Here is a 24,803-nt window from a genome sequence, read left to right as displayed (position 1 = left end):
TGGGGTCAGCGCGACCGCGCTGAGAATCATGTGACTAAGGCGAGGTTCGTTTGGCCAATGGTCAGTTTGGTTATAATGACGTCATACATGTGAGTGTACGAATGGATATAAATTCAGTATGAAGGGAGTCTTCTTTAATACAATCGACGAATGCGGAGATATTTTACCAGCCAGTCAAAGGACATTACTTAACTCTGAGACCCCAAGTTCCTATCGCCTGCTCTACTGAACGCACCATGGACACGGTGAGTCAATTCTATACTGAGGAGCAACTTACTTCGTTTGCAACTTTTCTTGTATTTTATATATAAAAGGGGTCGGTCATTAGATCTCGGGAGGAGTGGTGACAAACTGCAAAAAAAAACCAATATGGCAAAAATCGCCACGAAAGCTTTTGCAGTCTCTATGCCTTTTGAAAAATATTCATAAACCATAAGGTAGGGGGGAAAAGGAAATTCGGAAAAAAGAGTCTACATGCCATGCAGAATCCGAGAAATAATTAGAGGTCTTTTAAGCAATAAAGCACACCCAGCGATGGTATACCACGAGATTTTGACCAGTTCACGACATACATGCACGAGCGATAGCGAGTGCATATATGACCTGACATGATCAAAATCTAGTGGTATACCTGTCACTGGGTGTGATTTATTGCTATTATATTATAACAGTATATTGAAATTCTGGCATGGAAAAAAAGGATAAAAGGACTTTTCCTCAAGCCGAGAGCCAGTGCGCATGCCAGCCGTGGTATATCGCCAATATACCACGGTTCTTTTCGCGTCTCGACCAATCGGATCGCTGTATTTGCACCATCAATATACTGATATGATATAATACCAAATATTAGAACGAGAAATAAATGCATTTATGCATTCTGACCATTCTATCAAGATCAAATGGCCCATCTCTAATGATTCCACAAACACGGCTGTCAATGTGGAACATTTAAAATATATAAGGATGTCTTCTAGCGCCACCTCAGTGCATGGTCTGGGTATGGTGTAGTGCCAACAGGGCCGGCGATGGCCAGTCTCATCATGTTGGAGCCTCCCTTGCCTGCTATTGTAAAATTGTTCTTTTTACCAACTTTGCTTTGTGAGGAATGTTGGGCCATGGTTTCTCCACTTGCAGGGATGGACAACAACGAATTTTGAAATCCGAAATAGCACGGTGTTAAGTAACTGTTGTTAACGCTCCATAACCAAAGATAACAGATCTACCCTTATAGCAATTGCTGGGTAGGCGCGAAAGATCCTCAAAAGTGGTTAGCGCGCGTTTCTTATGACATCTATATTACGTTTGACCAAGCAGCAACACAACAGCTATGTTCATTGAATTTTATTGGTCAACAATTCTCTCTCTCTCTCTCTCTCTCTCTCTCTCTCTCTCTCTCTCTCTCTCTCTCTCTCTCTCTCTCTCTCTCTCTCTCTCTCTCTCTCTCTCTCTCTCTCTCTCTCTCTCTCTCTCATTTAACCTCCGATAAATGTAGTATCAAAGTAGAGAACAAGTTTTCACATGTTAATTTCTCAATTGATCGAAGAGGAATTGCTGGATATAGGCGCTTTTTAATTTTTTTTTCTAAAATGTGAGAGGGGTGTGAATTTTGGACAAGATGATACCATGGTGACCAAATTTTAATTTTACTCCGTGTATTTGTCCTGTATTTCACCTTATGAGGTAGATGTTATCGCGCTTTAGTTATATACGTTCGGTGAGGGATAGCGTTTCCTGGCAACGTCACTTTTAATTCATCACGATCGCTAGATATGGATGTGTTGTCTCAGTGCATGCAATGGAAACATGATTGAAACCGTTCCGTAAGGTCAGAGAGGGCGGGGTCGGATGAACTGTTCCCTGCATGCATCGCGCGTGCCTGGGTAATAATATCAGCCGCATAGAAAGAGCCCGGGGAGATAGAGCACTCTGGATAGGACAGTGCATTTTGGCCATCAGCATACTGACATCACCCTTGGCCAATTCAATATTTTCAACGAAAGAACACGCATTAGACTATTCTTTTCTCAGCGAAAGATCCTCAAAAATGGTTAGCGCGCGTACTAACATCGTTACAGTACAGATCACATTTTCATCAAACCTGTCTCATTTCCAGTCGGAGTCGGTTATCAATAACTAAATGAAGATATCGGCTTCAGTCGGGGTTTATGTATTTCATCTCGTTTGGTTATTTCAAGTTGTACCAGTGTACATGCGTAATCATGCTTAAATTAAAAAATGAATATTTGCAGGGAAGGAGGGCCTGGTATATGTAGCATTATCTGTCGAAAGTTTAGTTTGAATTTGTTGCTGTATAGGCCTATCTGGTATTTTTATCATTGCCGGTTCGTGTAATCAATTCTCTTTGCTGTATGCCTACCAGCGGCGTCTTCTACTTGCAACAAAGCTATGTCTTTTGTCACAGTTAAATAAATCCAGTAAGATAGAATGTGCCTCGAGGACAGATATTCAGAGTATTTAGGTTGCAGTGGCGGGCATATCGACTACGGGATCTATAGATCGGGCCGAAAATCGTAGCAGACTACCTATGATTCAGACTCTAAAATTTGAACAGTACTTTTCTGATTTATCGCTTTTGTGTTCATTATTAAACTCTTGGGGTAAATAAAGTTTCACCATCTTGTTTTTGTGAAAATCGAAAATTTCATTATTCTCATAGAGTTTCTTCAGGAATGGCGACCCTTTCCAATAACAAATCTCACTAAATTTCGAGTAATTTATTTTTCTGGAACCAAAGTTAGCACGGTGACTCCTGATGTCTATTATTGAAAGAGAATGGCTGAAAGTTTCCTTTGGGAAAGCTTAGGCAAAATTTATTCTTTCGCTTTCGAGACGCATACTATCTTATGGAGAGTCGACGGCATGCACTTTCTAGCAATACTAGCATGGTTTTGTGTTCTCTTTCTTTCGATACAGCTGTTCATATCACAGTTACTCCACTCAACTGTAGGCTTATACATTAAAGGTATACAGTCACCTGTAATCTAAATACGTCCATATATGGTCAAATTGGCGTTCCTTGGTATTCAAAATGCCCATGTGAGGGCGCTATTTTTAAAAGCAGCCAGCCGCTTAAAATCTGTGATTGGTCAGATTTTCTCTTTCCATGGTAACTGTGGCAAAATTGGAACATGTGACAGTACACCTTTAAAGGGTCACTACAACGAAATTTTGACTGTAATCCATGCATTTGCAAGAGTATATTTAACACGTACAATTTTATCATTTTAATTTTCAAAATAAAAGGCAGGACTCAACTAAGCATGACTTTTCAAAGTTACTCGCGTCATCTCTTTGCCATATGACAAAAAGTGTCCTCAAAGTCAGCTGAAAGGTGAGTCACCTCGCTCTCGTAAGGGAGCGTTCAGTTTTTACGGCCTGGGGGGGCCGGCAAAATCTCGTCGCCGGTGTTCAAAAAAATATAGACCCCCCCCTGCATTTTTTGTAAAAAAAGATGACCCCCCCCCCCCTTTGTCAGACGAAAAAAATTGATGACCCCCCCCCCCGAAAAATAACCAAAACCCATATGTCAAATTTACCCGCATGGTTTGATTTGAACTCCGGTACGCGGCGCTCTTTATTCGATGCCAGTGCACAAACTTCTCAGCCACATCCATTGAAACGTCTGTTAATTAGGACGACTGTAAGGCAATTTTTAACTTCATTTCCATAGACAACTCATGTCCATGGACATTGTATAAAGTAAACTTTATTGGAGTGGTTCGCCAAAGGCAGCCCTCCGGTTAAGAGGGTCATGGGCCATTATGTATTAAAGTCAACTTTATTCTAGTGGGCCACCAAAGGTGGCACGCCGGTAAAGAGGGTCGATCATGGCTATTGCATAAAGTAGACTTTACTGGACAGGGCCGCTGAAGGTGCGCGGCCATTACCATTATTCAGTGCGTGATCCCAGGGGTCCCTCAAAAATGTTTCTAATACAAGCCGCGGCTTCAATTGGGAATTTTACGGTAAGATTGCCGTGGGGTATTACATAAAGTCAATTTATTGTAGTGGGCCGCCGCAGGCGGCCCGCCGGTAAAGAGGGTCAATCATGGCCATTGCATGAAGTAAATCTAATTGGAGTGGGCCGCCAAAGGCGTCTGCCCGTTAAGGGGTCATGGGTAATACATAATGTACCGGTATATTTATTGTAGTGGGCCGCCGAAGGCGGCCCGCCGGTAAAGAGGGTCGATCATGGCCATGGCATAAAGTGAACTTAATTGTTGGTATTATGTTTTTGAAAATGTGGTGACCCCCCCTTTCCTACCAGTGAAAAAGCGATGACCCCCCTTTGCGGATTCCAAAATTATGATGACCCCCCCCCCTGGATTTTGCCCCCCCCCCCCCCCCCCCCGGCCGTAAAAACTGAACGGTACCTAAATGGTAAAAAGTGATTATGTAGGCACATGATGCCCTACCTGTAGGTACTCACTGCCGGTGAACGCCTATGCTATTTTCAATGTGCTCACCTAAATCAAACACCAGTACCTATATCACGGGACTGTGCCTCAATATGACTCAGTTTTATGGCGAGCTACCAAGCAGTAAGATGTATTGTCGTCTGTGAATGAGTAAGCTTATGACCTTTTACCTTTTACGCGAACTCGTGACTGCAGGCAGGTCGTCCTCTTGTGTCACGTGAATGAAGGTAAATAAGCTAATCAACCGGTGTACTCCTATCGCAAAGACTCGTCTATGCTTACCGGGCCAGAGGACCACTCGCTCATCGCTGTTTGTAATGACGACAACCGAAATGTAAGCTGCATCCTTAAAACTAGGGCGAATTCGATACAATCTTGCGAAGGGAGAGGCGTCTGCAGGGGAACATGAAGCGGACTACTGGCAGAGTGTTTGGCGTAACAGGCATGGCAGTGATCTTGGTGTTTGTGTCTACCTTCGACGGCCCAGGCATCCGCCGTGATGACGCCCACAGGAAGAGCGCTCATGTGGCCGAGCAGCTTTCAGGGAGTTTCCGGAGAGGTTTAAAGTCATTTACAGAAACAAACGGTAGCCATTTGAACTACTCTGATGTAACAGAGGACCCGCTCTCAAGAAAGGAAAAACACTCAGGGGTGAGTTGGTTTGCAACCGGACGTGTCAGACTTTCTTTGTAATGCGTAAGCCGATGCGGGACTCGATTACCCCGGGCATATGAAACTAGAACTCCGTACTTCAGGGAGGATAATTTGTCCGAGGTAGAAGTGTCTGTATTCCTGACGTTTCGAGTTGCATTGCCTTGAGTCCGCAAACAAATAACTCTTGTTGGTAATTCACTCAAAATCCTTCGTCAGTGGGGTAAACCATCTGTAGAAGGTGCCTGCTGGGTGCAGATCGACCGACCTTCGATCGAGCGAAGCCACAGTCCTTCCATAAGGAGCGACTCGACTATGTCTGAACGCAAAGACTGAAGGAGATCAGATAGCACGCAGCATCGAGGAGAAGCTAACATTGGCTAAATCCTGAGATGTTACAAATTAACAAAAAAAAACAAAAAAAACAAAAAAAATGATCATGAAAGACAATGACGAGAAATTACAACTCTTTTTTTTTCTAATGTACCGCTCTTGTGTGATTTGAATATAGAAATATTATTAGAATCGATGAATTAAGTTTCAACTATTGACTTCGTAACCCTAAAACTAACCATAAATCAACCATAAACACTTTCAAGGTCGGATTTTATGCGATACCTGTGAGAATAATTTCAATTGTTCATGTTTTTCAAATTTCCCGCTCCACTGATTGGTCGGTGCTGTGTAAAGTCAAATCATAGACAGTAGAGGGGGAAGATGGTCAAATCGCAGTTGGTCAGTCGTTGCTGGTTGTCATTGGTCATTTAAGGTCATTTGAACCAGATGATGGAAAGATTAAGTATGACCCCAAGTGACCCATTGGAGTGGGAGAGGAGAGATGTTAGGAGCGATAAGGCAGATCCACCACATGTTACCAGTTCATCAATAACGACTCCAATTCAAATGTTGAACTTTAATTATTTGTTTCGATAACTGGTATCTTGTTACTTGATATCCGGTAATAGCACCAGTAGCATCCTTGTCCCGGTTTCATCAGAAATGAATAATCACATTCAAAACACTCCAAATGACCCCTGTACAATCTCCCTGCATTTGATTTTGCAAGACTTCAGAAAAGTGGAACAAACTATACATCGACATACTGTGGCAAAATCTGATATCGATCAGCTCCTCAGATAATGATTTCATCTCTGTAATATTAGAGGCCCCCTACACAGACAAATAAGTACATAAGGAAGTATTGGCTTGATTCCTATATGTTGTCAAACACCCATTGTAAATATGCATAAATAAAAATATGTCTGGAATTTTTAGAAATGATTTGAACTTGACATTACATTAACAGGAATGAAGAATTGAAGCTTTTTTACTGCTGATATTCTGAATAAATATTAAAAAAAAATTTAAAATGTCAAGCCTTTAGACTGACCACAAGAAGCAGCAATAAACACAGACACAAAAGGAAAAAAAATATCTGAACTTCTGTAGGAAGCAGGCATAGCACATGTTGCTGTATTTAGTAGCAGACTGGCAATTGTGATAGTGCTATCTGGCAATTCCGTTCTACCCAATGACTGATCTGTTCTTTCCTCATTCCTGCAATATTCCAGTGCCATGGTTTCCACAAAGTTAACCAATCGCAGCAGTGCTGGTACATAAAAAACACGTCGGACTGCAAGATCGACGACGGGTTCATCAACTACCTGGAAGTCGTCTACTGCCACTTTGACCATAAGCTGATTCCACTGGCAATGGTCCTCATGGTAAGTTTTACGTCAGTGGATGAATGCCCTGACAGGGATGTCTATTGTGAAGAATCTGCCAGGTTTTTTTGGCAGTTTTTAATGTCAGATATATATATTTTATAGAGAGAGAGAGAGAGAGAGAGAGAGAGAGAGAATATACATACATATATGTATATACATAACATATACATAAATTATATATAATATATAAATATATAATATATGGCCTTGTTTGATGGCAATTCATGATCGCCCATGTAGTACTTCTACACTAAGATTCGCAATACAGTAAAATACTAGAAGCTGTCACCTTCTTAGCAATATGTGATTTGTACTTGGTATGGGTAATTGTGTCACTGATTCCCGTCTCTGATCTCTTCGTTGTCCATTCTTTTCATAGCGGAACTCTGTAGTTTTGGAGCGGGGAGGGTGAGTGAGTGGGTTTTGGGCTGGCAAAGACATAGCCCTTCCATCACTATGGTTTGACCCAATCCCATTGTTTTCTATGGTAAAGTTGGAACTCTTTACAGTGAAATAGGGTGAGAGGGTTGGTACTCTCTAGTTTAAAGAAAAATACCTGAAAGTAAAACTGTCCTGCACAACACATACACAGAAGTTACTTGTATTTCACCTTTCATTTTCATTTGCCTATACACCGGTCTAGCTGACCTGTTCAAAAGGAAATTGCGATGGACAAAAATCTGGTGAATTAACACAACAAGCGTAAAGTTTTTGCAAGCTATATGTCCTTCATGCACCAAAAATTCTTAGAAATATGCAATTTTTGTAAATGCCCATGAGTCAAAACAACATTATACCATCAACCTTTGAGAAATATTTCATATCCTGATATTAATTTTTACTGCCAGATGAGGAATTAATATACAATGTAGCATATTAGTCTAGACGGCAGTGTTTTCTGACTTCAGGCGGTAAATGCTGTGAAACAGAAAGTTGAAACTTATCCTCAGAATTTCTTCAACGTAACTCTCCTCTTTAAGGTAATATGCGCCTCAAAAGTGAAAGACTGAAACTTTGGCTCAAACTTCCTCAGTGAAACTTTCAACCATTCTCTCACCAAATCAACAATAAAACTTAGGGGTTTAATTAACAGCCAAAGTCTGGCATCAGAGAAACATATTTAATAACATATTACCGATATTTGAAATTGAAAATGGCCACCATCCCTTTATCAATCCATGGAGAAAAAGAACATATTTGATTTCAATAAACAAAGACGGTGAAAATTTTTCTTACTCAAAAAGCTTTGAAGTGAATCCCACAAGTGGTAGACCAGAAATAAACTGTGAAAATGTGAGAGTCCAAATCTCTGTCCCGAGACGCATTCTACCTTAATAATCAAGAATAAAAATCAGGGGTCAACTGCAAGTTTTGGTACAAGAGAAATACATTAATTTACCGATATTTGAATGAATGCAGTCCCATAGTATGTCAGTTGCAGAAGAAAATTAAAGTTTTGATCTTAATGTTTCTTCCACATGTTTCAAAAGGAGTTCACACTCTAGAAGCAGACCGACAAAGAATTGTGAAAATTTGAGAGTCTGATTGTCTGCCCTATAAAAGTTGCATTCTGCTTCAAAGATTGTTATTTAGGACATGTCATTGTGTCGGCCAGAACTGGTGTGTAATGTGCTTTCAGTTGGTCCTCTAAGCTTATACTCCAAACCTCGGACATTTTATCAATTCTAGAGTGCATTGCATCAAATACTGAGTTTCCACACCTGTTAAAACTACTATCAATAATCATGTATCAATGACATCATCAGCCCCCATGTGACTGTTGCACAGTGCTAAGTTGTTTTGAACAATACAGATATCGTGTACTTTGAATATCATGAGAAAATGATCATGTGACATTACGTCATAAGATGAGAACTGTGAACCATGAACTCTTGACTCAAATGTCGATTTCAAATCATTTGATACTGTTGGACAATGGTTGTCTGTGCAACTCTGAACTTTAGAGAGCAAAAACAGTGACACACCTCATATTATTCAGTTGTAAACCGTGAATTAATACGGCAATTCTTAGGTATTGTCATCATGAATTCAGTTGGGATAAAGGGCCAGCAGCTTGAAATTTTGTTGATTTTTCTCAGTCTTTTTGTTCTTAATATCAAAAACAGTTTCTTGATCCACTGAAATGCCAACCCCAAAACATTATGAGATATATAATATTCAGCTTGTCAACTCAGCCAGTACATATGTAGACTGCGTTGTTATTGTTGACAAGTGAATACTGGTCTGGACTACGATTCAATTGTGAACAATAACAGTGCCATGTACACGTACAGGCACTGTGTGTGAACAAGCTAAATAGCAGGTGTTCCAACATGTATTTTGGAGTAGAACAAGAACTTGTCAGTGACATGCAAAATAAAAATAGTGAAATAACCATCCATATTTACAGCTACTGGTCCTTGAATACAGAAAATGCCGTATTCTTTTGATCAAATACAGTCCATGGTAGAATTTTGAACAATGCATCACTTGCAAGCTGCAGTTGCTTATCAGTACAACAGTGTCATTTCCTGACACAGCGTTTAATATAATTTGCAAAATAAAGTGCAGGATGCCATAAGCTTTAACTATCTACCTTGACGTGAATGTATTCTATTAAAGGTTATTACACAATGGATATAATAGGCAGCAAAATTATCATAACATGCTGAAGTGATTTTGTAATGTTTCTTGATGGTTTCAAATCCTAGGGTAACTTATAGCATACTTAAAAACTGAAAAAATACTGTATTTTTCAAAACAGCTTTTTGTACAAATAATAATATCTTGAAGAGAAAACCCACAAATGAATACTGATTGGTATGGACACCCAGTATTTTTAAGTATCTTTCGAGTAAATTTGAGAAAAAAGCTCAATATTTTTATTACTTTCCTTCGCCATATAAATACACTATTGCATTTTTCTAATAAATCCCTTTTCCTTAATGCTCATAGATTGTTTCACTCCCCTATGTACAGTTTTCCATCAAGACGCTCCTCCAAACCCTCCTCCATACAATTATTAATAGGAGAAGGTGTCCTCCAAAAATATAGTTTTTTGTTTCTATTTGATTGTGAAGGTTGCATGATACGGCATTTCACTTTTATTGGAATGAAACCAGGATAAAAACAACACGTAAAGTGATTCCAGTTTGGCATTATTAGTATAAAACTTACGCACATATTAATCTGACACACAATAACAAGAATTATATTACCATGCCCTGTCCATTGCATTTTGATTGGTCGAGCTGAACCATGTGACTGCCAACAAATAAACAATAATGGTTTGTTTCCAAGCCCATTAATATGAATAATATCGTAAACATAGTAACTTTACGGCTAAAATGAAAATTGTGATTTGCACAAAGATCATAATCAACCACAAAACAAAATGGAGCATTTGTCAGCCAAGTTTAGACCCTTTTTTTCCAAAAACATCTCCGGATTTACAGGTTCTGGGGGCCCCGTGTCGTTCGCACGGGAAATTTTCGTTAATTTTGACTGTTTTTCGGGGTTCGTTGATAATATAATTGAAATAACAGACTCTGCGGTAACCAATAACGTTTATTTATGGGCGCAGGTGAGAGGAAAGCCAAATTAACGGGCTCGGCATACTTCGCCCATTAATTTTTGGCTTTCTTCTCGTCCTTGCCCATAAATAAACATTAATGGTCAGCGCGTCGCTGGTTATTTCTGTAGTAAAGCACTCATTCTTTCCTCATTTCTTGTTATGTCAATGCTCATAATATCCGCAGTGTCTGAAATATTTTCCACCCAACGAGCGAAACAAAAACATATTTATGATTTTTTCATTTATTTTCAGTTCATTTGGTTGATTTGCTTATTTATTGCTCTTGGAAACACAGCGGAAGATTTGTAAGTTGTGCTCTTTATTCAGTTTATTTTTCAGGTTTATTTATATTAGTTGGTGATTGAATGATCAAGAAAAATGTACATGATTGATGCTTACATATTATTTGCATGTAAATGTTCTATAACCTGGAAAGACCTAGCTGTCTACATTTATAACATATTGGCAAATAGACAGGCTCACTGGTATGCAACTTGAAAGAGTATGTTCATACAATCAGTCTTTTTTTCAGTTTTTTGCTCATAGATGGACACAATTGTGAGGTAAATGCATATATGGCAAGTAAAACAGATACAGTGTAACTTTTATTTCTTATTCTGTTTTTTTTTATTTCCAACAGTTTTTGTCCAGCTCTAACTGTAATATCACACACCTTGAAGTTGAGTCAAAATGTGGCAATATCCTTTTTGTCATGAAAAAAATTGTCTATTTTTCTCCACCTGCTTGCATCCCAGCATGCAGTGCAGAAACTGCTGGAAAAATGCCAAGTGTGTGCATATCTGTTACCATGACAAATTGTCATGGTCACCACTTTTGGCAAACTAACTGGCTGCCCATGTGTTTGTACAAACTAGAAGTTAAAAATAATAACAAATTGTTTTACAGAAAAGCTTGAAAAAATGGTTGGTGATATCATTTTACAGATGATAAACAATAAATTTTCTCTTGTTTTCAATTCTATAAATATCGTTTACAAAGATACAAATTCCAAACTACATTCAAATTAGAACGGAGATACTTTAAGTTATCTGAGAATCTAATTTCAAAATTATACATATAAACTCATTATATAACATATTATATATATATATATATATATATATATATATATATATATATATATATATATATATATATAGATTGATAGATAGATAGATAGATAGATAGATCAATCAAAATCAATTGCTTTAATATCCATAAGTAATACATATGCATAGATAGATAAAGGTGGATAAAGATAGATTGATAGATGGATAGAGACAAAGATTTGTTTTTCTGCTAGAATTGATCTATCTCCTGGTTTTAAAATTTCTTATATCACAATCGATTGCTTTGATATTCATAATTGCTTTTACTGACATTCCTTAACACTAATATTCCACGGTGTAACATTCCTTGCATTCGGCAATGGTGCTCCGGATATATTTAGTGCAATAGCGGCAATCACAAATGCCAAGAATGGAGATGCAGGCTTGGCAGTTGGTGCTCTCTTTGGTAAGAATCTATTATTTAATAATGATTGCCTATTTATTTATTTAAATAGAATGATATAGTCCAGATTTTTCACCTGGCTCTGCAGATGTTTGAGGAAAGCAGTGTCTATGTATTTCACAGTTGACTTCAACTGACCAATGTACAAGGTTGAAAAGGATGCTTGTCTGATGTAGAGCGACACAACTTTCTATTATCTCTCAACAAGACACTTTAGAAATGGAGATTTATTGTACTGTGTGCCAGGCAAATCAGACAGCCAACACACAGTGCACATTCAGCTTAGCCCTTTTACTCCCATTATTGTGTACACTAGCCCAACTCAACCATTGAAAACAATGTGTTATGGCTAAACCATTATGAAGAAAGGGTTGGGCCAGACACCAATCAACCAGAACATTGAGCGTAAATTTATGTCTTTATGCCTTATCAGTGTCCACAGTGTCACTTTTTTCTCACTACTTGAAAAGACCCTCAAATTTTCTACAGTTTGTCCACTCAAGGAACAAGCTGCGGATTAGACTGATAAGGTAAAGGGGAGTGGACGTGATGCCGTGCCTGGCTCTACCATGGTTGTAAATTCCAGAAGTGTTGGATAGCCCAACACCTCTGTGAGAGTGCAGTTATGTTGTGTGAAAGTTTATATGTAAACTGGTCAAACGCCAATGACAAGTTACTCACAATTTTCAACACCCTCAGCTGTTTGTATGCTGTCAAAATATCAAAAGCTTTTTTAATCAAAATAATGTAACATTCAGATGTCTAATTTGCGCTATTTGTTATGCAGCGACAATACAAAAGATATATTATTCGCTTTTTTTGTTTTGTTGCATGTGGCATTGATACATTGTAATTTATTTTCCACTGGCCTTGTGTTTAACAAAAATAATGTATTGCTGTAATACAGATAAAAGAAATAGCAAGGTTGGCTGGCGCATTAATTTTTAATTTCTTTTGTAACAGCAAATTAAAATTTAGATTTTCTCAGCCCTATTGCTGATACTGTGCCAACTTTCAAATCTGAATCGTGTTTTTCACACAGCTGTGATACTGTAATTTTCAGTCAACGTCTCTGGGATGAGTATGTGTTACTTCGTGGTAAAATAGTTTTATTTTTAGAAGTCATGCCGTTTTTCTCCTTACTCACTCAAGTACACTTACAAGAACATGACATTAATATTTAACTGTTGATTTTGACAACTGTGGTAACCATTTATAATGCATTTCTCTTTTTTCATATTTACTTTACGATGTCATGTACAACTTTAAATTCTAGAGGGACATTTCATTGGTATATCAATGCAAAATTTGCACATGAATATCTGTACTTTGCCTTTTTTACATGATTATCAAAACATGCTGGACACAGAAATATTTCATTGAAACTCTTCAATCAGTGTTCAGCTTTCTGCCCCTATTGCAGTGGAATAGTCCACAATGCCCATAAAACAATGAGGTTAAACCAATATGCAACAGTGGAAAGGTTAGATAGCAAAACATTTGCCTTTTTTTCTTTCAAGGTGCTGGTGTCTTTGTCACCACCATTGTAGCTGGTTCCATCGCTCTGACACGTCCATTCAAAGCAGCGGAAAGACCGTTCCTACGCGACTGTATCTTCTACCTTGCTGCAGCCTTCTGGACATTTACAATATTATGGGATGGCAAGATCACTCTGGCCCAAGCTATTGGTACGTTAACAACCTCTATGACATGTTATGTTATATTATGTTATGTTATACTGAAGAAATGTGGTTTTATATTTTTACTTCTCCACTAGTGATTTGAATATTTTGACTGTTATATACATGCATGTACTACTGTAAAAGAATGATTTTAGCATGATACACTGTGTATGCATGGATGGATGAATTGATGGATATATGTATGCGTGTATGTGTCTATTTGTGTATGTACGTATGTATGTATGTATGTTTGTATGTTTGTATGTATGGATGTATGGATGTATGTATGGATGTATGTATGGATATATGGATGTATGGATCGATGTATGTATGGATGTATGGATGGATGGATGGATGGATGGATGGATGGATGTATGTATGGATGGATGTATGTATGGATGGATGGATGTATGGATGTATATATGTATGTATGGATGGATGGATGGATGGATGGCCGGAGAAGTGGACAGATGGATGGAAAAATGTATATATGTGTGCGTATTTGTATATATATATTTTATTCAAACTTGTCCGTGTAACCATGTATGTTATGCTTCATAAGCAGACAGATCTCTGATTTGAAAAGCATCAGTCCCAGTGTACTTGTCCAATGCAATCTGCATTTCAAGGTCATTGTTATCTTTCCCTCACACAGGTTTTATTGGGTTGTATGCATTCTACGTGATTGTTGTGATTGTCGGCAGAAAAATTTACCAGTATCAGAAAAAGAAGAGACAAGCTGCAGAAAGTAACGGTGCAGATGGTGAGTTAAACTCTGGTGTGTGATAGATATATCAAAGAAAACTGAAAGTTTTACAATGGTCAACTTTTTCAACAACGACTTTAATTATTTTCTGTTTTAACGTAAGTTCATCATCTTGCAATTTCCTTTCTTGCCTTGTCTATTTTCATACAAGAAAATGTGTTTTACTCTCGTATGATAGATTTTTGAAAGAAGGATCTGAAATCATATAATCAATATTTGCAAAGGTTTGTCTTTAAAATGGCAGAAAGAGAATTTATTGTGAAGCACTCCTTTTCCTGTAAGGTAACAGTTAGGTCAAGGGTCAGTTCTGAGTCAAATAGACTGTTTACTGTCAAATTTTGATTGAACCCCAGCCAAAGGTGAATACAATTCAAATAACGTCAGGACAGAGCCATTTGACAGTTCGGAGATTGATCCAGAGACCTGCAAATACTACGGAGCAGTCAACTCAAAGCATGATGTCAGGCCTAGCCAGGCAATCAAAGGTGAGTGTTAGCTGATAGATATACATGTTATAGATTTCAAAAAAAATAACATTTCAAGAAAAGAAACAGATTTTCGTGTTAATTTTGATACAATAATGTAAACATTGAATTACACAGCTGTGGTGTATATTTGTGTCTGTGGAAGTGGAAGGGCCATTTGTACAAGTGTTAGAGTACTTTTTATGGTAGAAACGAAGGCCATTTATGAATGAACAATTAAATTCAGTTCCGAAAGACAGTTTATCTTCTTACATTGAAATAAACAGGAAAATAAACCAGAACAAGGTGAATGCTACAATAATTGATAAAATAGCCACCCATATCCAGATTAAAAACTTTTCAAAATTGAAGATTCATCGGAAAGTTGAATGTGGCAAATAAATGGAAGAGATGGTATTTTGTCAAAGTTTGGAGTTTTACATGTAGATGTCTGAACATGTGATATTCTGTCAAATATTGTGACAAGTACTTTATTGCGTACCTTATTTCTGATGTTAAATTTCATGAGAGAAAGTCATTGCCAAGTCATTTCTTTGAAAACTTCACATCATAGACACATGTTGACACATTTTCTTTGAAATTTTAATGAAATGTGTTCATAATTTCACTGGATTTTCATTCTTTTCTGATAGCTGTGGTACATTTCAACATTTTGGGGAAAAAAATTGTCTTTCAGTGTTACCCTGTCGGAATCAAAATTAGCTATTTAATGCAATATTTATAATTTGATCACAGACTTTTTGCAACAGGGACCATAATTTATTTGTCAGTACAAACCATTTGTTGTTTGTTTTGCTCATTTATCAACTTTTTCCAAATGGAAATGTATCTTTCACTGACAGGTGTATTAGATGTGACAGAGCAGGTCACAGTGGCTCCGTTATTCGGCAACCAAGTTGCCAATAGTCCTGCCTTCCTGCCGCAGACCAGCCGTGAGGAGATAGCCTCCATCGGATGTAAGTCATTTGCTGTGCAGTATGTGTGTTGCTGTCTGTGTGTCAAGGTCTTGCAGCCATTCTTGTAAAAAGCGCCCTCTATTTCAAGACTTGGCAAGTGAAATGAAACTTGTTGTTATCAGGGTCAAGGATGACAGAGGAAATCAAGTATGAAAGTCACAAGACTCTGTTCTTTTATACAAATCTACCTTTTCCCAGCATTCCGAAAAACAAGAATTCAACACACAACATGTGAATTAACTGTTATGTTTGCAAAAACTGACTGACTGACCAGAACTTTAAAAAAAAGAAATAAATGTGTATCATAACTCCATTTTCGGAAAGAAGCCTTGACCAGAAACAAACTTTTTGAAATGTGAACAAACCAAAGTATGCACAATAGCCCCGTTCACAGTTACAGGTTTGTTACTAAATATAGCTGCATGCACATGACATTGGACACTGCTGCTCGAAATGCAGACAAATGTTATCAATGTTGCATGCATGGCTGTTTTTGCAGCTTGTACTCTGAGTTGTGAATATGCCTTTTAGTATTCATTGTTACACTGGCAGTCGCCTACTAAGATGTTCCCGGTTTTTTTTGTCATTCTTGCATGCGTAATTTTCAAAAGCATAATCTTAAAATGCGGACAAATATTTATTTTTGCATATTAATGAGAGAACAATGATGTCAATGGTGAACAGCCTTATTGTCAACTATAATAAATGTGTAAAAATAAATGTCCCTAATAATTGGGATAAAATGGTGGTGGAATGAGGCACTGGACTAGACATCATGGGTGCTTTTGGGAGAAATCCATGAAACACAGATTTTGGGAAAAATAAATTTTTTGGGGAAAAATTCAAGATATTCTTCCTGTCAGAGTAAGAAGGGGTCAGTGGTAAAAACATCTACAAATCTCTCAACTGTATCAACATTCACATTTTAAAGTAAAAATTTGACCCTGAAATCTAACTTTTCTGCTTTGCTACGGTCTCTTGACAGCTGATGAATTTTCTCCTCTGCTTGGCCGTGTCGACAGTCGACCGCCACCGTCCCAACTCAAGGCGCTGCTGCATGGAATCAATCCCATAGACACAGAAAACTGGAAACAAAAACCATTTTATGCCAAATTTTATGAAATATTTAAGGTAAATAGTCAACTTTTTTTTTCGAAATTTGTGAAACTACAATTTAGCCTGAAAATGTGTTGACAACTGAGAATTTTATAAGTGATAATCGAAAGAATGTGTTCATTTGTGCAAAGTGGATTAAAGAGTATGCAAATTGAGTATGCAAATTTAGATGTAATTTGTAATTATCTATGGAAAGTATTTACTTGCCTGAAATTGTGCACTGTATTGAAAGTAAGGTTTGTGTATGAAAATTGAAGAAAGAAAAAGCAACATAGGAAACTAGCTTTCATTGTTCTCTGACCGTTTGTTTGTCTAACCAGTCATTGCTTTCCTCCAATTTGATGTGTATTTTTCACCAGAATTTTTTACGATCTTCTCCACAGTCTCCTTTTCAATTTGCTTTCCAAATCACAATACCAGTGGTGGACTATGACGAGGAGAACCACAACTGGAACAGGCTGCTCAACACGCTGCACGTCATCACGGGACCAGTGTTCTGCATATTTGTCACCAAGGGTGAGTAATTTCACTTTTGTCGTGTTTCTGCTGGCGGTCTGCCAGCCAGTGGGTGGTGTTGTTGAATCACGCAATTTCTATGTGACATAAGGCACTCCATATGGTGAAACTAGACTGTCTTTTATAGATGGATCGTCCAATGCTATTCAAAGTTACTTTTCATAGTCTCAGAGATTCAACGGTATCTCTTCAATAATTCTGATATCAGCTTTGTCTTTTTTAGCCAGCCAAACTGCAATGTTTTCAGTTTTTTTTCAAAGACTACAAAATGACACATACATGCATGACAAAATTCAAAGTGTATTTGCTGCCAGTATTTTTCACAAAAGCCATAAAATGTCACCCAGTCATGTGTGAAGGGCTGCAGCTACACCAGAGTGAACCACAGGAAACTCTTTGTCCCAATTTCTGTTCGGAGCAGTCAGTGTCGCATGTATGCCATTCCACTCTGATGACAAATGTTAGATATGTTGGGAGCACACAATGACTTGGACAGATTCACCCATCACTCATAGTCTCCCCGATAAAAATCTGAGGCAAATCTCAGTACATATACATATGATCCTTTTTAACTTCGTTCAACTCTCGTTTTTTGTATTTATCCTTTACAGTTGCATTTAAGCCAATCAGTGGTGGTTTTCTAGCCTGGCACCTGGTGCTCTGTATCTGCGTAGTTCTGGCGCTGGTCGTGTTTTTTACGTCGAAACACGAACACTATCCCATCTATCACTGGGTAAGCATGCATCTTTTAAAGAGAACTGAAGCGAAAAAGTTTTCGTATGGCAGTGTATCATAAATTAACTTAAAAACTATCTACTGTTGATTGACCAATCAGAGTGCTCAATTCAGGGTGTTTTATTTACTCATAAAGCCTTGGTCACCAATTCCAGAAACGAATGACAGCGCCGTAGTAAAGTACTGTCCAATCAAAGTGAACATGTCATATTCTGTAGACATCTGGTACGTTTTAATATTAAAATTTGGTAATACAGCGGAAACCAGCTGCAACACAAAATCTGCTGTGCCCTAGGGCATTTATATAATGTGCCCTGGGGCATTTATAGGATGTTCCATTACATTGGAAGGCTATTTCACAAATAAAAGTTTTAATTCATATCCTAAACATGTTACACTGACAAAGGGGACGGTTGACGTAAACACATTGAAAACGAAAATATATCAGTTAGGGGCGATAGTTTTTAAGTCGGATAAAACCCTCGTACTCGGGCTCTTCTGGTATATAAAGTCCAACCCTTCGATAAAATGTCTCGGCCTGCGGCCTCGACATTTTATCGCTGGGTTGGACTTTATATACCAGAAGAGCCCTCGTACTCGGGCTTTATCCTATACAAATGTCTATACTAAGCAAAGAGGTCTTTACAGCTCAATTGAAAAAAAAAATATCTTACAAATGTTGTCTTTATGTCTTTTGTCTGATGTAGTTAATCATTTCTGTGCGGTAGGATGAAGTAAACTTTGTGCACTTTGTAAAGCTTGTCCAAAGTTTTGCCGGCAACACATCATATTCCTGTTAACCCTTTGAGCGCCAAAGTCAATTTTTGACACCTTTACAAAATATAAGCCAGTCAAATTTTGTCAGATTTTGCCAAAATTTTGATAAAAAACTGTAGACAATGAAATGTGATGTCTGTTTGGTCCAAAATTATCAAAACAATCACAGAAAAATTCACAAAAACTGGTAAAATGTTGCCCTAAAATTTGGTGGGAATATTACAGCGCTCAAAGGGTTAAGTATACAGCAAATATAGGTTGACATCGCTAGCTGATTACCAGCAAATGTATTCTGTGTGTTTTCAGGCATTTGCGTACATAGGCTTTGTGGTAGCCGTGTTATGGATCTACTCAATTGCCAACGAGATTGTCAACATCCTTCAGGTAAGAGTGACATCATTCTCCTCGTCTCTGGTATCCCAGGAAACCGTTCTTTCATCACCATAGGTCACTGTCAAAATGAGCCAAAATGGTAAATGAGTGCCATTTGTTTGGTCGCATTGAGTGAGTCACATCTGAACACTGTTATACACCTTAGGAAAAGCAGAAATCTTCCCTGGTTTTCACCAATTGTGAAATGTTGCATTCGTTATGTCTTCTGCACACTAGCATTAAAAAAGAATCTAGTAGCAATGCTAGTTTGTTCATGTCATGCGTCTTACATATATTGTCTTGTTTTTCAACATCTCTTCAAAGTAACCAGCAAACAATACATTCGTCAGTAGCTTTTCTCTTGCAAAAGGTTGTAAGGGGGGAGAGGTGCACGAAAAATACTGAACACGTAATCTTCACATATTTGTCATGTGATCCAGGGTAATTCAGTCCTGGAGGCTGGTACAATGAGCATGTTGAAACTAGATGTGTGGACAAACAATGGTTCTATCCAAAGTTGTTTGCGTTAGCAAGCATGTGAAATCTATGTATTTGTGTCATCTATTAGTTTTGTTGTTGTGATCTCAAAGCAGAAATGTACACTAAGAGTTAATTGTTGGTAACATGTACATTCTATTTCTTTTTTATTATTTTTTTGTTGGCAGATGTTTGGACTCCAGTTCAACATTAGTGATGCTATTTTAGGGCTGACGTTACTTGCCTGGGGCAATAGTATAGGAGGTATGTTCTATATTAATTGTCATGGTAACTGCTGAAGAAAAAAGAAAAAAAGTAATCACATTGCTCAAAACAATATTGTCAAATATAATGGGGAGTTTATATGAAGTAGTAGTAGTAGTAGTAGTAGTAGTAGTAGTAGTAATTGTTTATTATTGTGACTTGCAACTCTATGAGTTGCCTAGCCCAATGGGCTTATAAGTCACCATTCAATTAACCTTTATACAGTACAAACAGTTGAAGGTGTCAAAGAAGCATAAAAATATACAAATGAGTGAGAGTGAGCACGAGATGAACGTAAGGGCATTACATATACAAAACTTCTTTTCGTCTATAAAATGCTTTTTCAATAAATTTTGCAAACTGCCTAACAGGCTCAGAAAACAGAAAAATCCTTTCTGAAGTCAGTCACATAAAATGTGGAAATTATTTTGACTGAAGTATTCTCAGAATGATGTGATCTGTCCATCTCAATTCATTGTAAACAGGTCCACATTCATTATTGATAGCAAAGTGTTAGGGTCAAACCAAGGGTTCAAGGGTGTCAAGAGTGTCTGTGTATTTCTTTCAGATTTGATCGCTGATACCACCATGGCTAAGCAGGGCTTTCCAAATATGGGCATGTCAGCGTGCTTTGGAGGACCCATGTTCAGTATCCTTTGAATGTACTTTAAAAATATGGTAATCAGTGATTTAATAAGTTGAAAGAAAAAAGTGTGCATTTTAAATATTGTTGATCGAGAAATGAAAAATTTTCACTGTCATTATCTTTCAATCGCATTTCTTGGAATTCCTGATGTTTAAAAATTGAAAATACTAGTAGGTGCAGTTTTTGTCAGCACACCTCATTTACATGTGAGTGGTAATCCTTGACCTCTGACCCCTAGACATGTTGCTGGGTATTGGTATATCTTGCACAATTGCAACCATAAAACACGGAGGATCTTTTAAGGTGAGTCCTTGCATTGAATGAGTGCGTTCATAGGGTGTTGACACAGCCCAATTGGATCGTATCTCAAATCAAATTGGTTCAATGTGTGCTATATTGATAAAACTTTAAAGTCCTTTTTTTTCCCTAGATGCTGTGAAAAACCCTTCAAATTGTTCATTTGCTAATGATTTATCAAACATACTTTTCCACCATTCACTTTTTTCTTAATTTGGTATTTTTGATTACTAATACAAAATGTGAATCCATCAAAACAATCAAAGTAAGCCAAAACATGTTTCACCCAAACTATTGACAAAGAATATATGAAAGAAATATTTCAAGTAAATTCACAGCAATGTTGAACAAATGTTTGAGATAATTTGGAACTTTTAAACTGAAAAAATTGATTTTACTGTAATTTGTTGCCAAGTGGCACGTTGACATCTAAATATGCACAGAGCCAATGCTGTTGGCATTTCACAACAGTAAACGGCACCTTGTAAGCCAACAACTGGTACTTTTACCCAGAATTGCTCCCTGTATACCCAGAATAGTATTCAGTTACTCAGAATTAAACCTTTCAAACCCAGCATGTCATCAACTGCAGGCTTTAACCTGCTCACCCCTAAATGCCCTGTAAACAAGTCCACACTCCCCATTGTAATAATAATGAATATGGGCCAAACCATGGTGATGAAAGGGTCATGATTGATGTCATTATATTTATCTCCTTTGTTTCAGTTGAATTACAATCCCATCCAGACGGTCCTTGCATCAGGATTAGCAATAAGTTTACTCTCATCTCTGTTCATCATGTTGATCACCAAATTCCACGTGACAAGGCCGTACGGCATCTATCTCATCGTGCTTTACATAATCTTCCTCACCGTCGCATTACTTGTGGAGACCGATGTCATTAACCTCTAGCTGACCTTTGACATCAGATGAACTCTTTACCTTCAAGAGGGGGGAATACCGTCTATCAAGCAAAGAGGACTTTAAATTATATATTTATAATGTGTGCGTAACTTTTTATAATTTTTATTTAGTGTCTTCCTTTCAACTTGAATCAAAGATTCGATCAGGGAGTCCTTGGGAAACTTTTTGATTTATTCAAAAAAATCCCAGACTGATTTTGTTGAATTTCAATAGTCTTGTGTGAAATAGGAAACAATATTTGAGACCAAGTATGCGATTATGTCAATATGTTGTAAATATCGTAGACTGTAACATATTTCTGTAGCAAACAACGAGCTATTGCTTCAGGACAGAAGAGCATGCAAGAATGGACATTTGGAAACATGTTGCCATGTTTTTATTCAGAAAGCATGCAGAAAGTGTAAACTCAAACAAACACAAAAGAAAACAGAATAAGGATACTACATCAGGGTAACTCCCACAATATCTGTGGATTATAGAATATGATAGATTCTATAATATAGAATATAGACTGTGATTGATTCTATAGTGTGACTGTACCATGCCATGTGAAACTTCCAGTGTCCTTGTGAAGGACAATGTGCTGGTTTTCACTCAGGTCGGTCCGTTGCCATTTGTGTCCAAAACATATTCGGTGTGTTATGTCACACCAGACTGTCTGATTTAAAGTGCTCACGATGCCACTGGATAACTCTAATTGACAGATAATTTGTCATAAATTTCACATAGGTAGAAGGAAGTTGTCAAATATGTTGCCAAACTCACATAATAGAAGCCTTCAAAATGGTGGTTTAGCTGCCCCAGTGTAAGGTTTTGTTGGTTTTTTTTGCTGCCCCAGTATAAGTTTTAACGTCTTGAACTGTGCAGACGCCCCCACATGTCTGTTTTGAAAGTTTCTTTCGTTTTCAAACATTTGGTGGCACATGCTGTCTCCGTAGCCCATGGCTGAGTTTTTTGTGTGAATGTTAGAAAATCAAGGTCATAGCTATCTTGCCTTTGGTGAAGTTTATCTGTGAGGAAAACTTAAATTAGACAAACTTTCACTTAGTGTGATTTGTATGTGTTGTACCCTATTGCTTACAATATGGGTTGAACTTTGACCAAGAAAACAATAGGGTTGTTCCAAGATTTAGTGATGAGAGGGTTGAACAGCTCTTTCAAGTGTATAATATCTTTTCTGGCAATCTCTCTACAACCATCATCAGTTATGCATGAAATTCATCATAACCAAGACAATTTTCAATGGCAGGCAGTTGCCATGATAGGACCACAACCAACTCAAGGAATACCACGATTATGCAATCTTTGCCAAGAGTGAAGATTACCAAACACGGGCAGCATTTTGTATTAATTACTAGTAACCTAGAGAGTCTTTTGAATAAGTGTTAGTAGCAGTGTATACACATGGAGAGAGACCCCGCCCTCAGAAACCCTTTAACTTTACATGCAAATGTTTGCGACCAATGGTCTTCACTCATACTTAATTTATAAATGTGAACCAAAATATGGTGCTATCACTGAGAGCAATAAAAAATGTATTCAAATTTACATAACTTACAGATGTGATATAGAACTCTGCCAATGAACTTGGGATATCATTGTAAATTTCAGTTTACTGCAATCATGCTCTGATATTGGAGATAATGCATTTAGACACAGTTAAATAATATTTTATGACAAGAAAAGAGATGAAAATGTACATAATTTTTGTTGTTTATCAAGAGAATATCCCATGTGTATTTTCTGAATACTGAGACAACATCCACATTTCAGAGATTCAGTAATTTTTCTAATTGTAAGTTTATCCAGTTTATTTTTGATCGGTATGTGTATATTTTTGTGTCGTATAAAGAAATGTGATGATGTTTCAGTTTCTTTCATAGAAACCAGGGCCTATGAAGAAGGTCTGTCCAATGGAGATTATGGGCTTTGGATAGCGCCCTCTCGGAGTCACTTTAGAACTTCTCTTGTTTGAGGAGTAAATATGTAGCAGTACTTGTATTTCCTCCAAATGTCATAATTATGCGTTCACCACGCTTAATAGTTGCAATAAATTCACAACTAACGAAAACATAGTTTTAGGATTAAATTATCACTTTAATTTTCATTTCCTTTACAAGTTTTAGTACAATTATTTCATCGGCTATTTCAGTATAATCACATTGTCAAATGAAACAGAAATCACAAACATAAACCTTGGTAAACCTGTACACGTTTTTTATATCAAAAATATGATGTTTTTGATTATTTTTTGTGCAGCAGTCTGGTCACTTTCAACTTCAAATATTGCAAACCTTCAAATGAAACAGAAGAAATAAAATCCTATATAAATTGTCTTACACTGTGTTTGGATTTGGGTGTTTTAGTCGTTTTTCGGCAAAGATGAGTTAAAGCTGATTACCTGTAAAACCAGTGAGAGATGGGCCGGATTCGATTCGATGGCCTTCGATTCTGCTGTCCTCGTTTCTTAGGAACCTATGTAGGACCCAGTAGTAAATGCCGCAGAACAGTTGTTGAAAAGACCTTCACATCTCTACATTTGAATTTAAAGGTAGCACGCACCTAAAAATTGGAAGCCTTAAATTTTTGCTCAAATTTCCTCAAGGATACTTCCGACTTTTATCCTTTAAAAAAAATTTAAAAATCGACGGTTAACTGTGCCAATTGTTGTACTATGGAAACAAATTGCCTTAAATTTACCAGTATTTGCAACGGAAGATGGCCGCCAACTCCTCGTTTCGTTATCTCAATGAGGAAAACATACAAATTCCGAGTTTCACAAAAATATGCCGACAAAAGGTTCATTCACTCAATGATCTACAAAATGAGCCTCCTCCAGTGGTGGACCAACAGAGCATTGTGAAAGTCCGAGAGTTCGAATGTCTGT

At 37.5% G+C, this 24,803-nt stretch overlaps 1 protein-coding gene across 2 annotated transcripts; it reads left to right on the top strand.

Annotated features, from left to right (window-relative positions):
- The first annotated feature begins 162 nt into the window (after positions 1-162).
- On the top strand, positions 163-24,255 carry LOC139145150 (mitochondrial sodium/calcium exchanger protein-like). 2 transcript variants are annotated; one of them, XM_070716127.1, is made up of 17 exons: positions 163-245; positions 6,662-6,814; positions 10,644-10,696; positions 11,032-11,089; positions 11,795-11,906; positions 13,424-13,591; positions 14,241-14,348; positions 14,705-14,836; positions 15,679-15,792; positions 16,778-16,923; positions 17,292-17,424; positions 18,036-18,157; positions 19,243-19,320; positions 19,974-20,049; positions 20,618-20,698; positions 20,934-20,998; positions 21,719-24,255. In XM_070716127.1, exons 1-17 carry the CDS (start codon positions 237-239, stop codon positions 21,902-21,904), a joined length of 1,794 nt encoding a protein of 597 aa, XP_070572228.1. In that variant the 5' UTR covers positions 163-236; the 3' UTR covers positions 21,905-24,255. The 2 variants fall into 2 exon arrangements, with proteins under 2 accessions (XP_070572228.1, XP_070572227.1); XM_070716126.1 differs by lacking the exon at positions 163-245 and adding an exon at positions 4,615-5,090.
- Positions 24,256-24,803: the final 548 nt, after the last annotated feature.

This window comes from Ptychodera flava, chromosome 12, assembly GCF_041260155.1.
Source record: "Ptychodera flava strain L36383 chromosome 12, AS_Pfla_20210202, whole genome shotgun sequence".
In the NCBI taxonomy this organism is placed as follows: Eukaryota; Metazoa; Hemichordata; class Enteropneusta; family Ptychoderidae; genus Ptychodera; species Ptychodera flava.
This window is presented reverse-complemented; position numbering and strand designations above follow the sequence as displayed.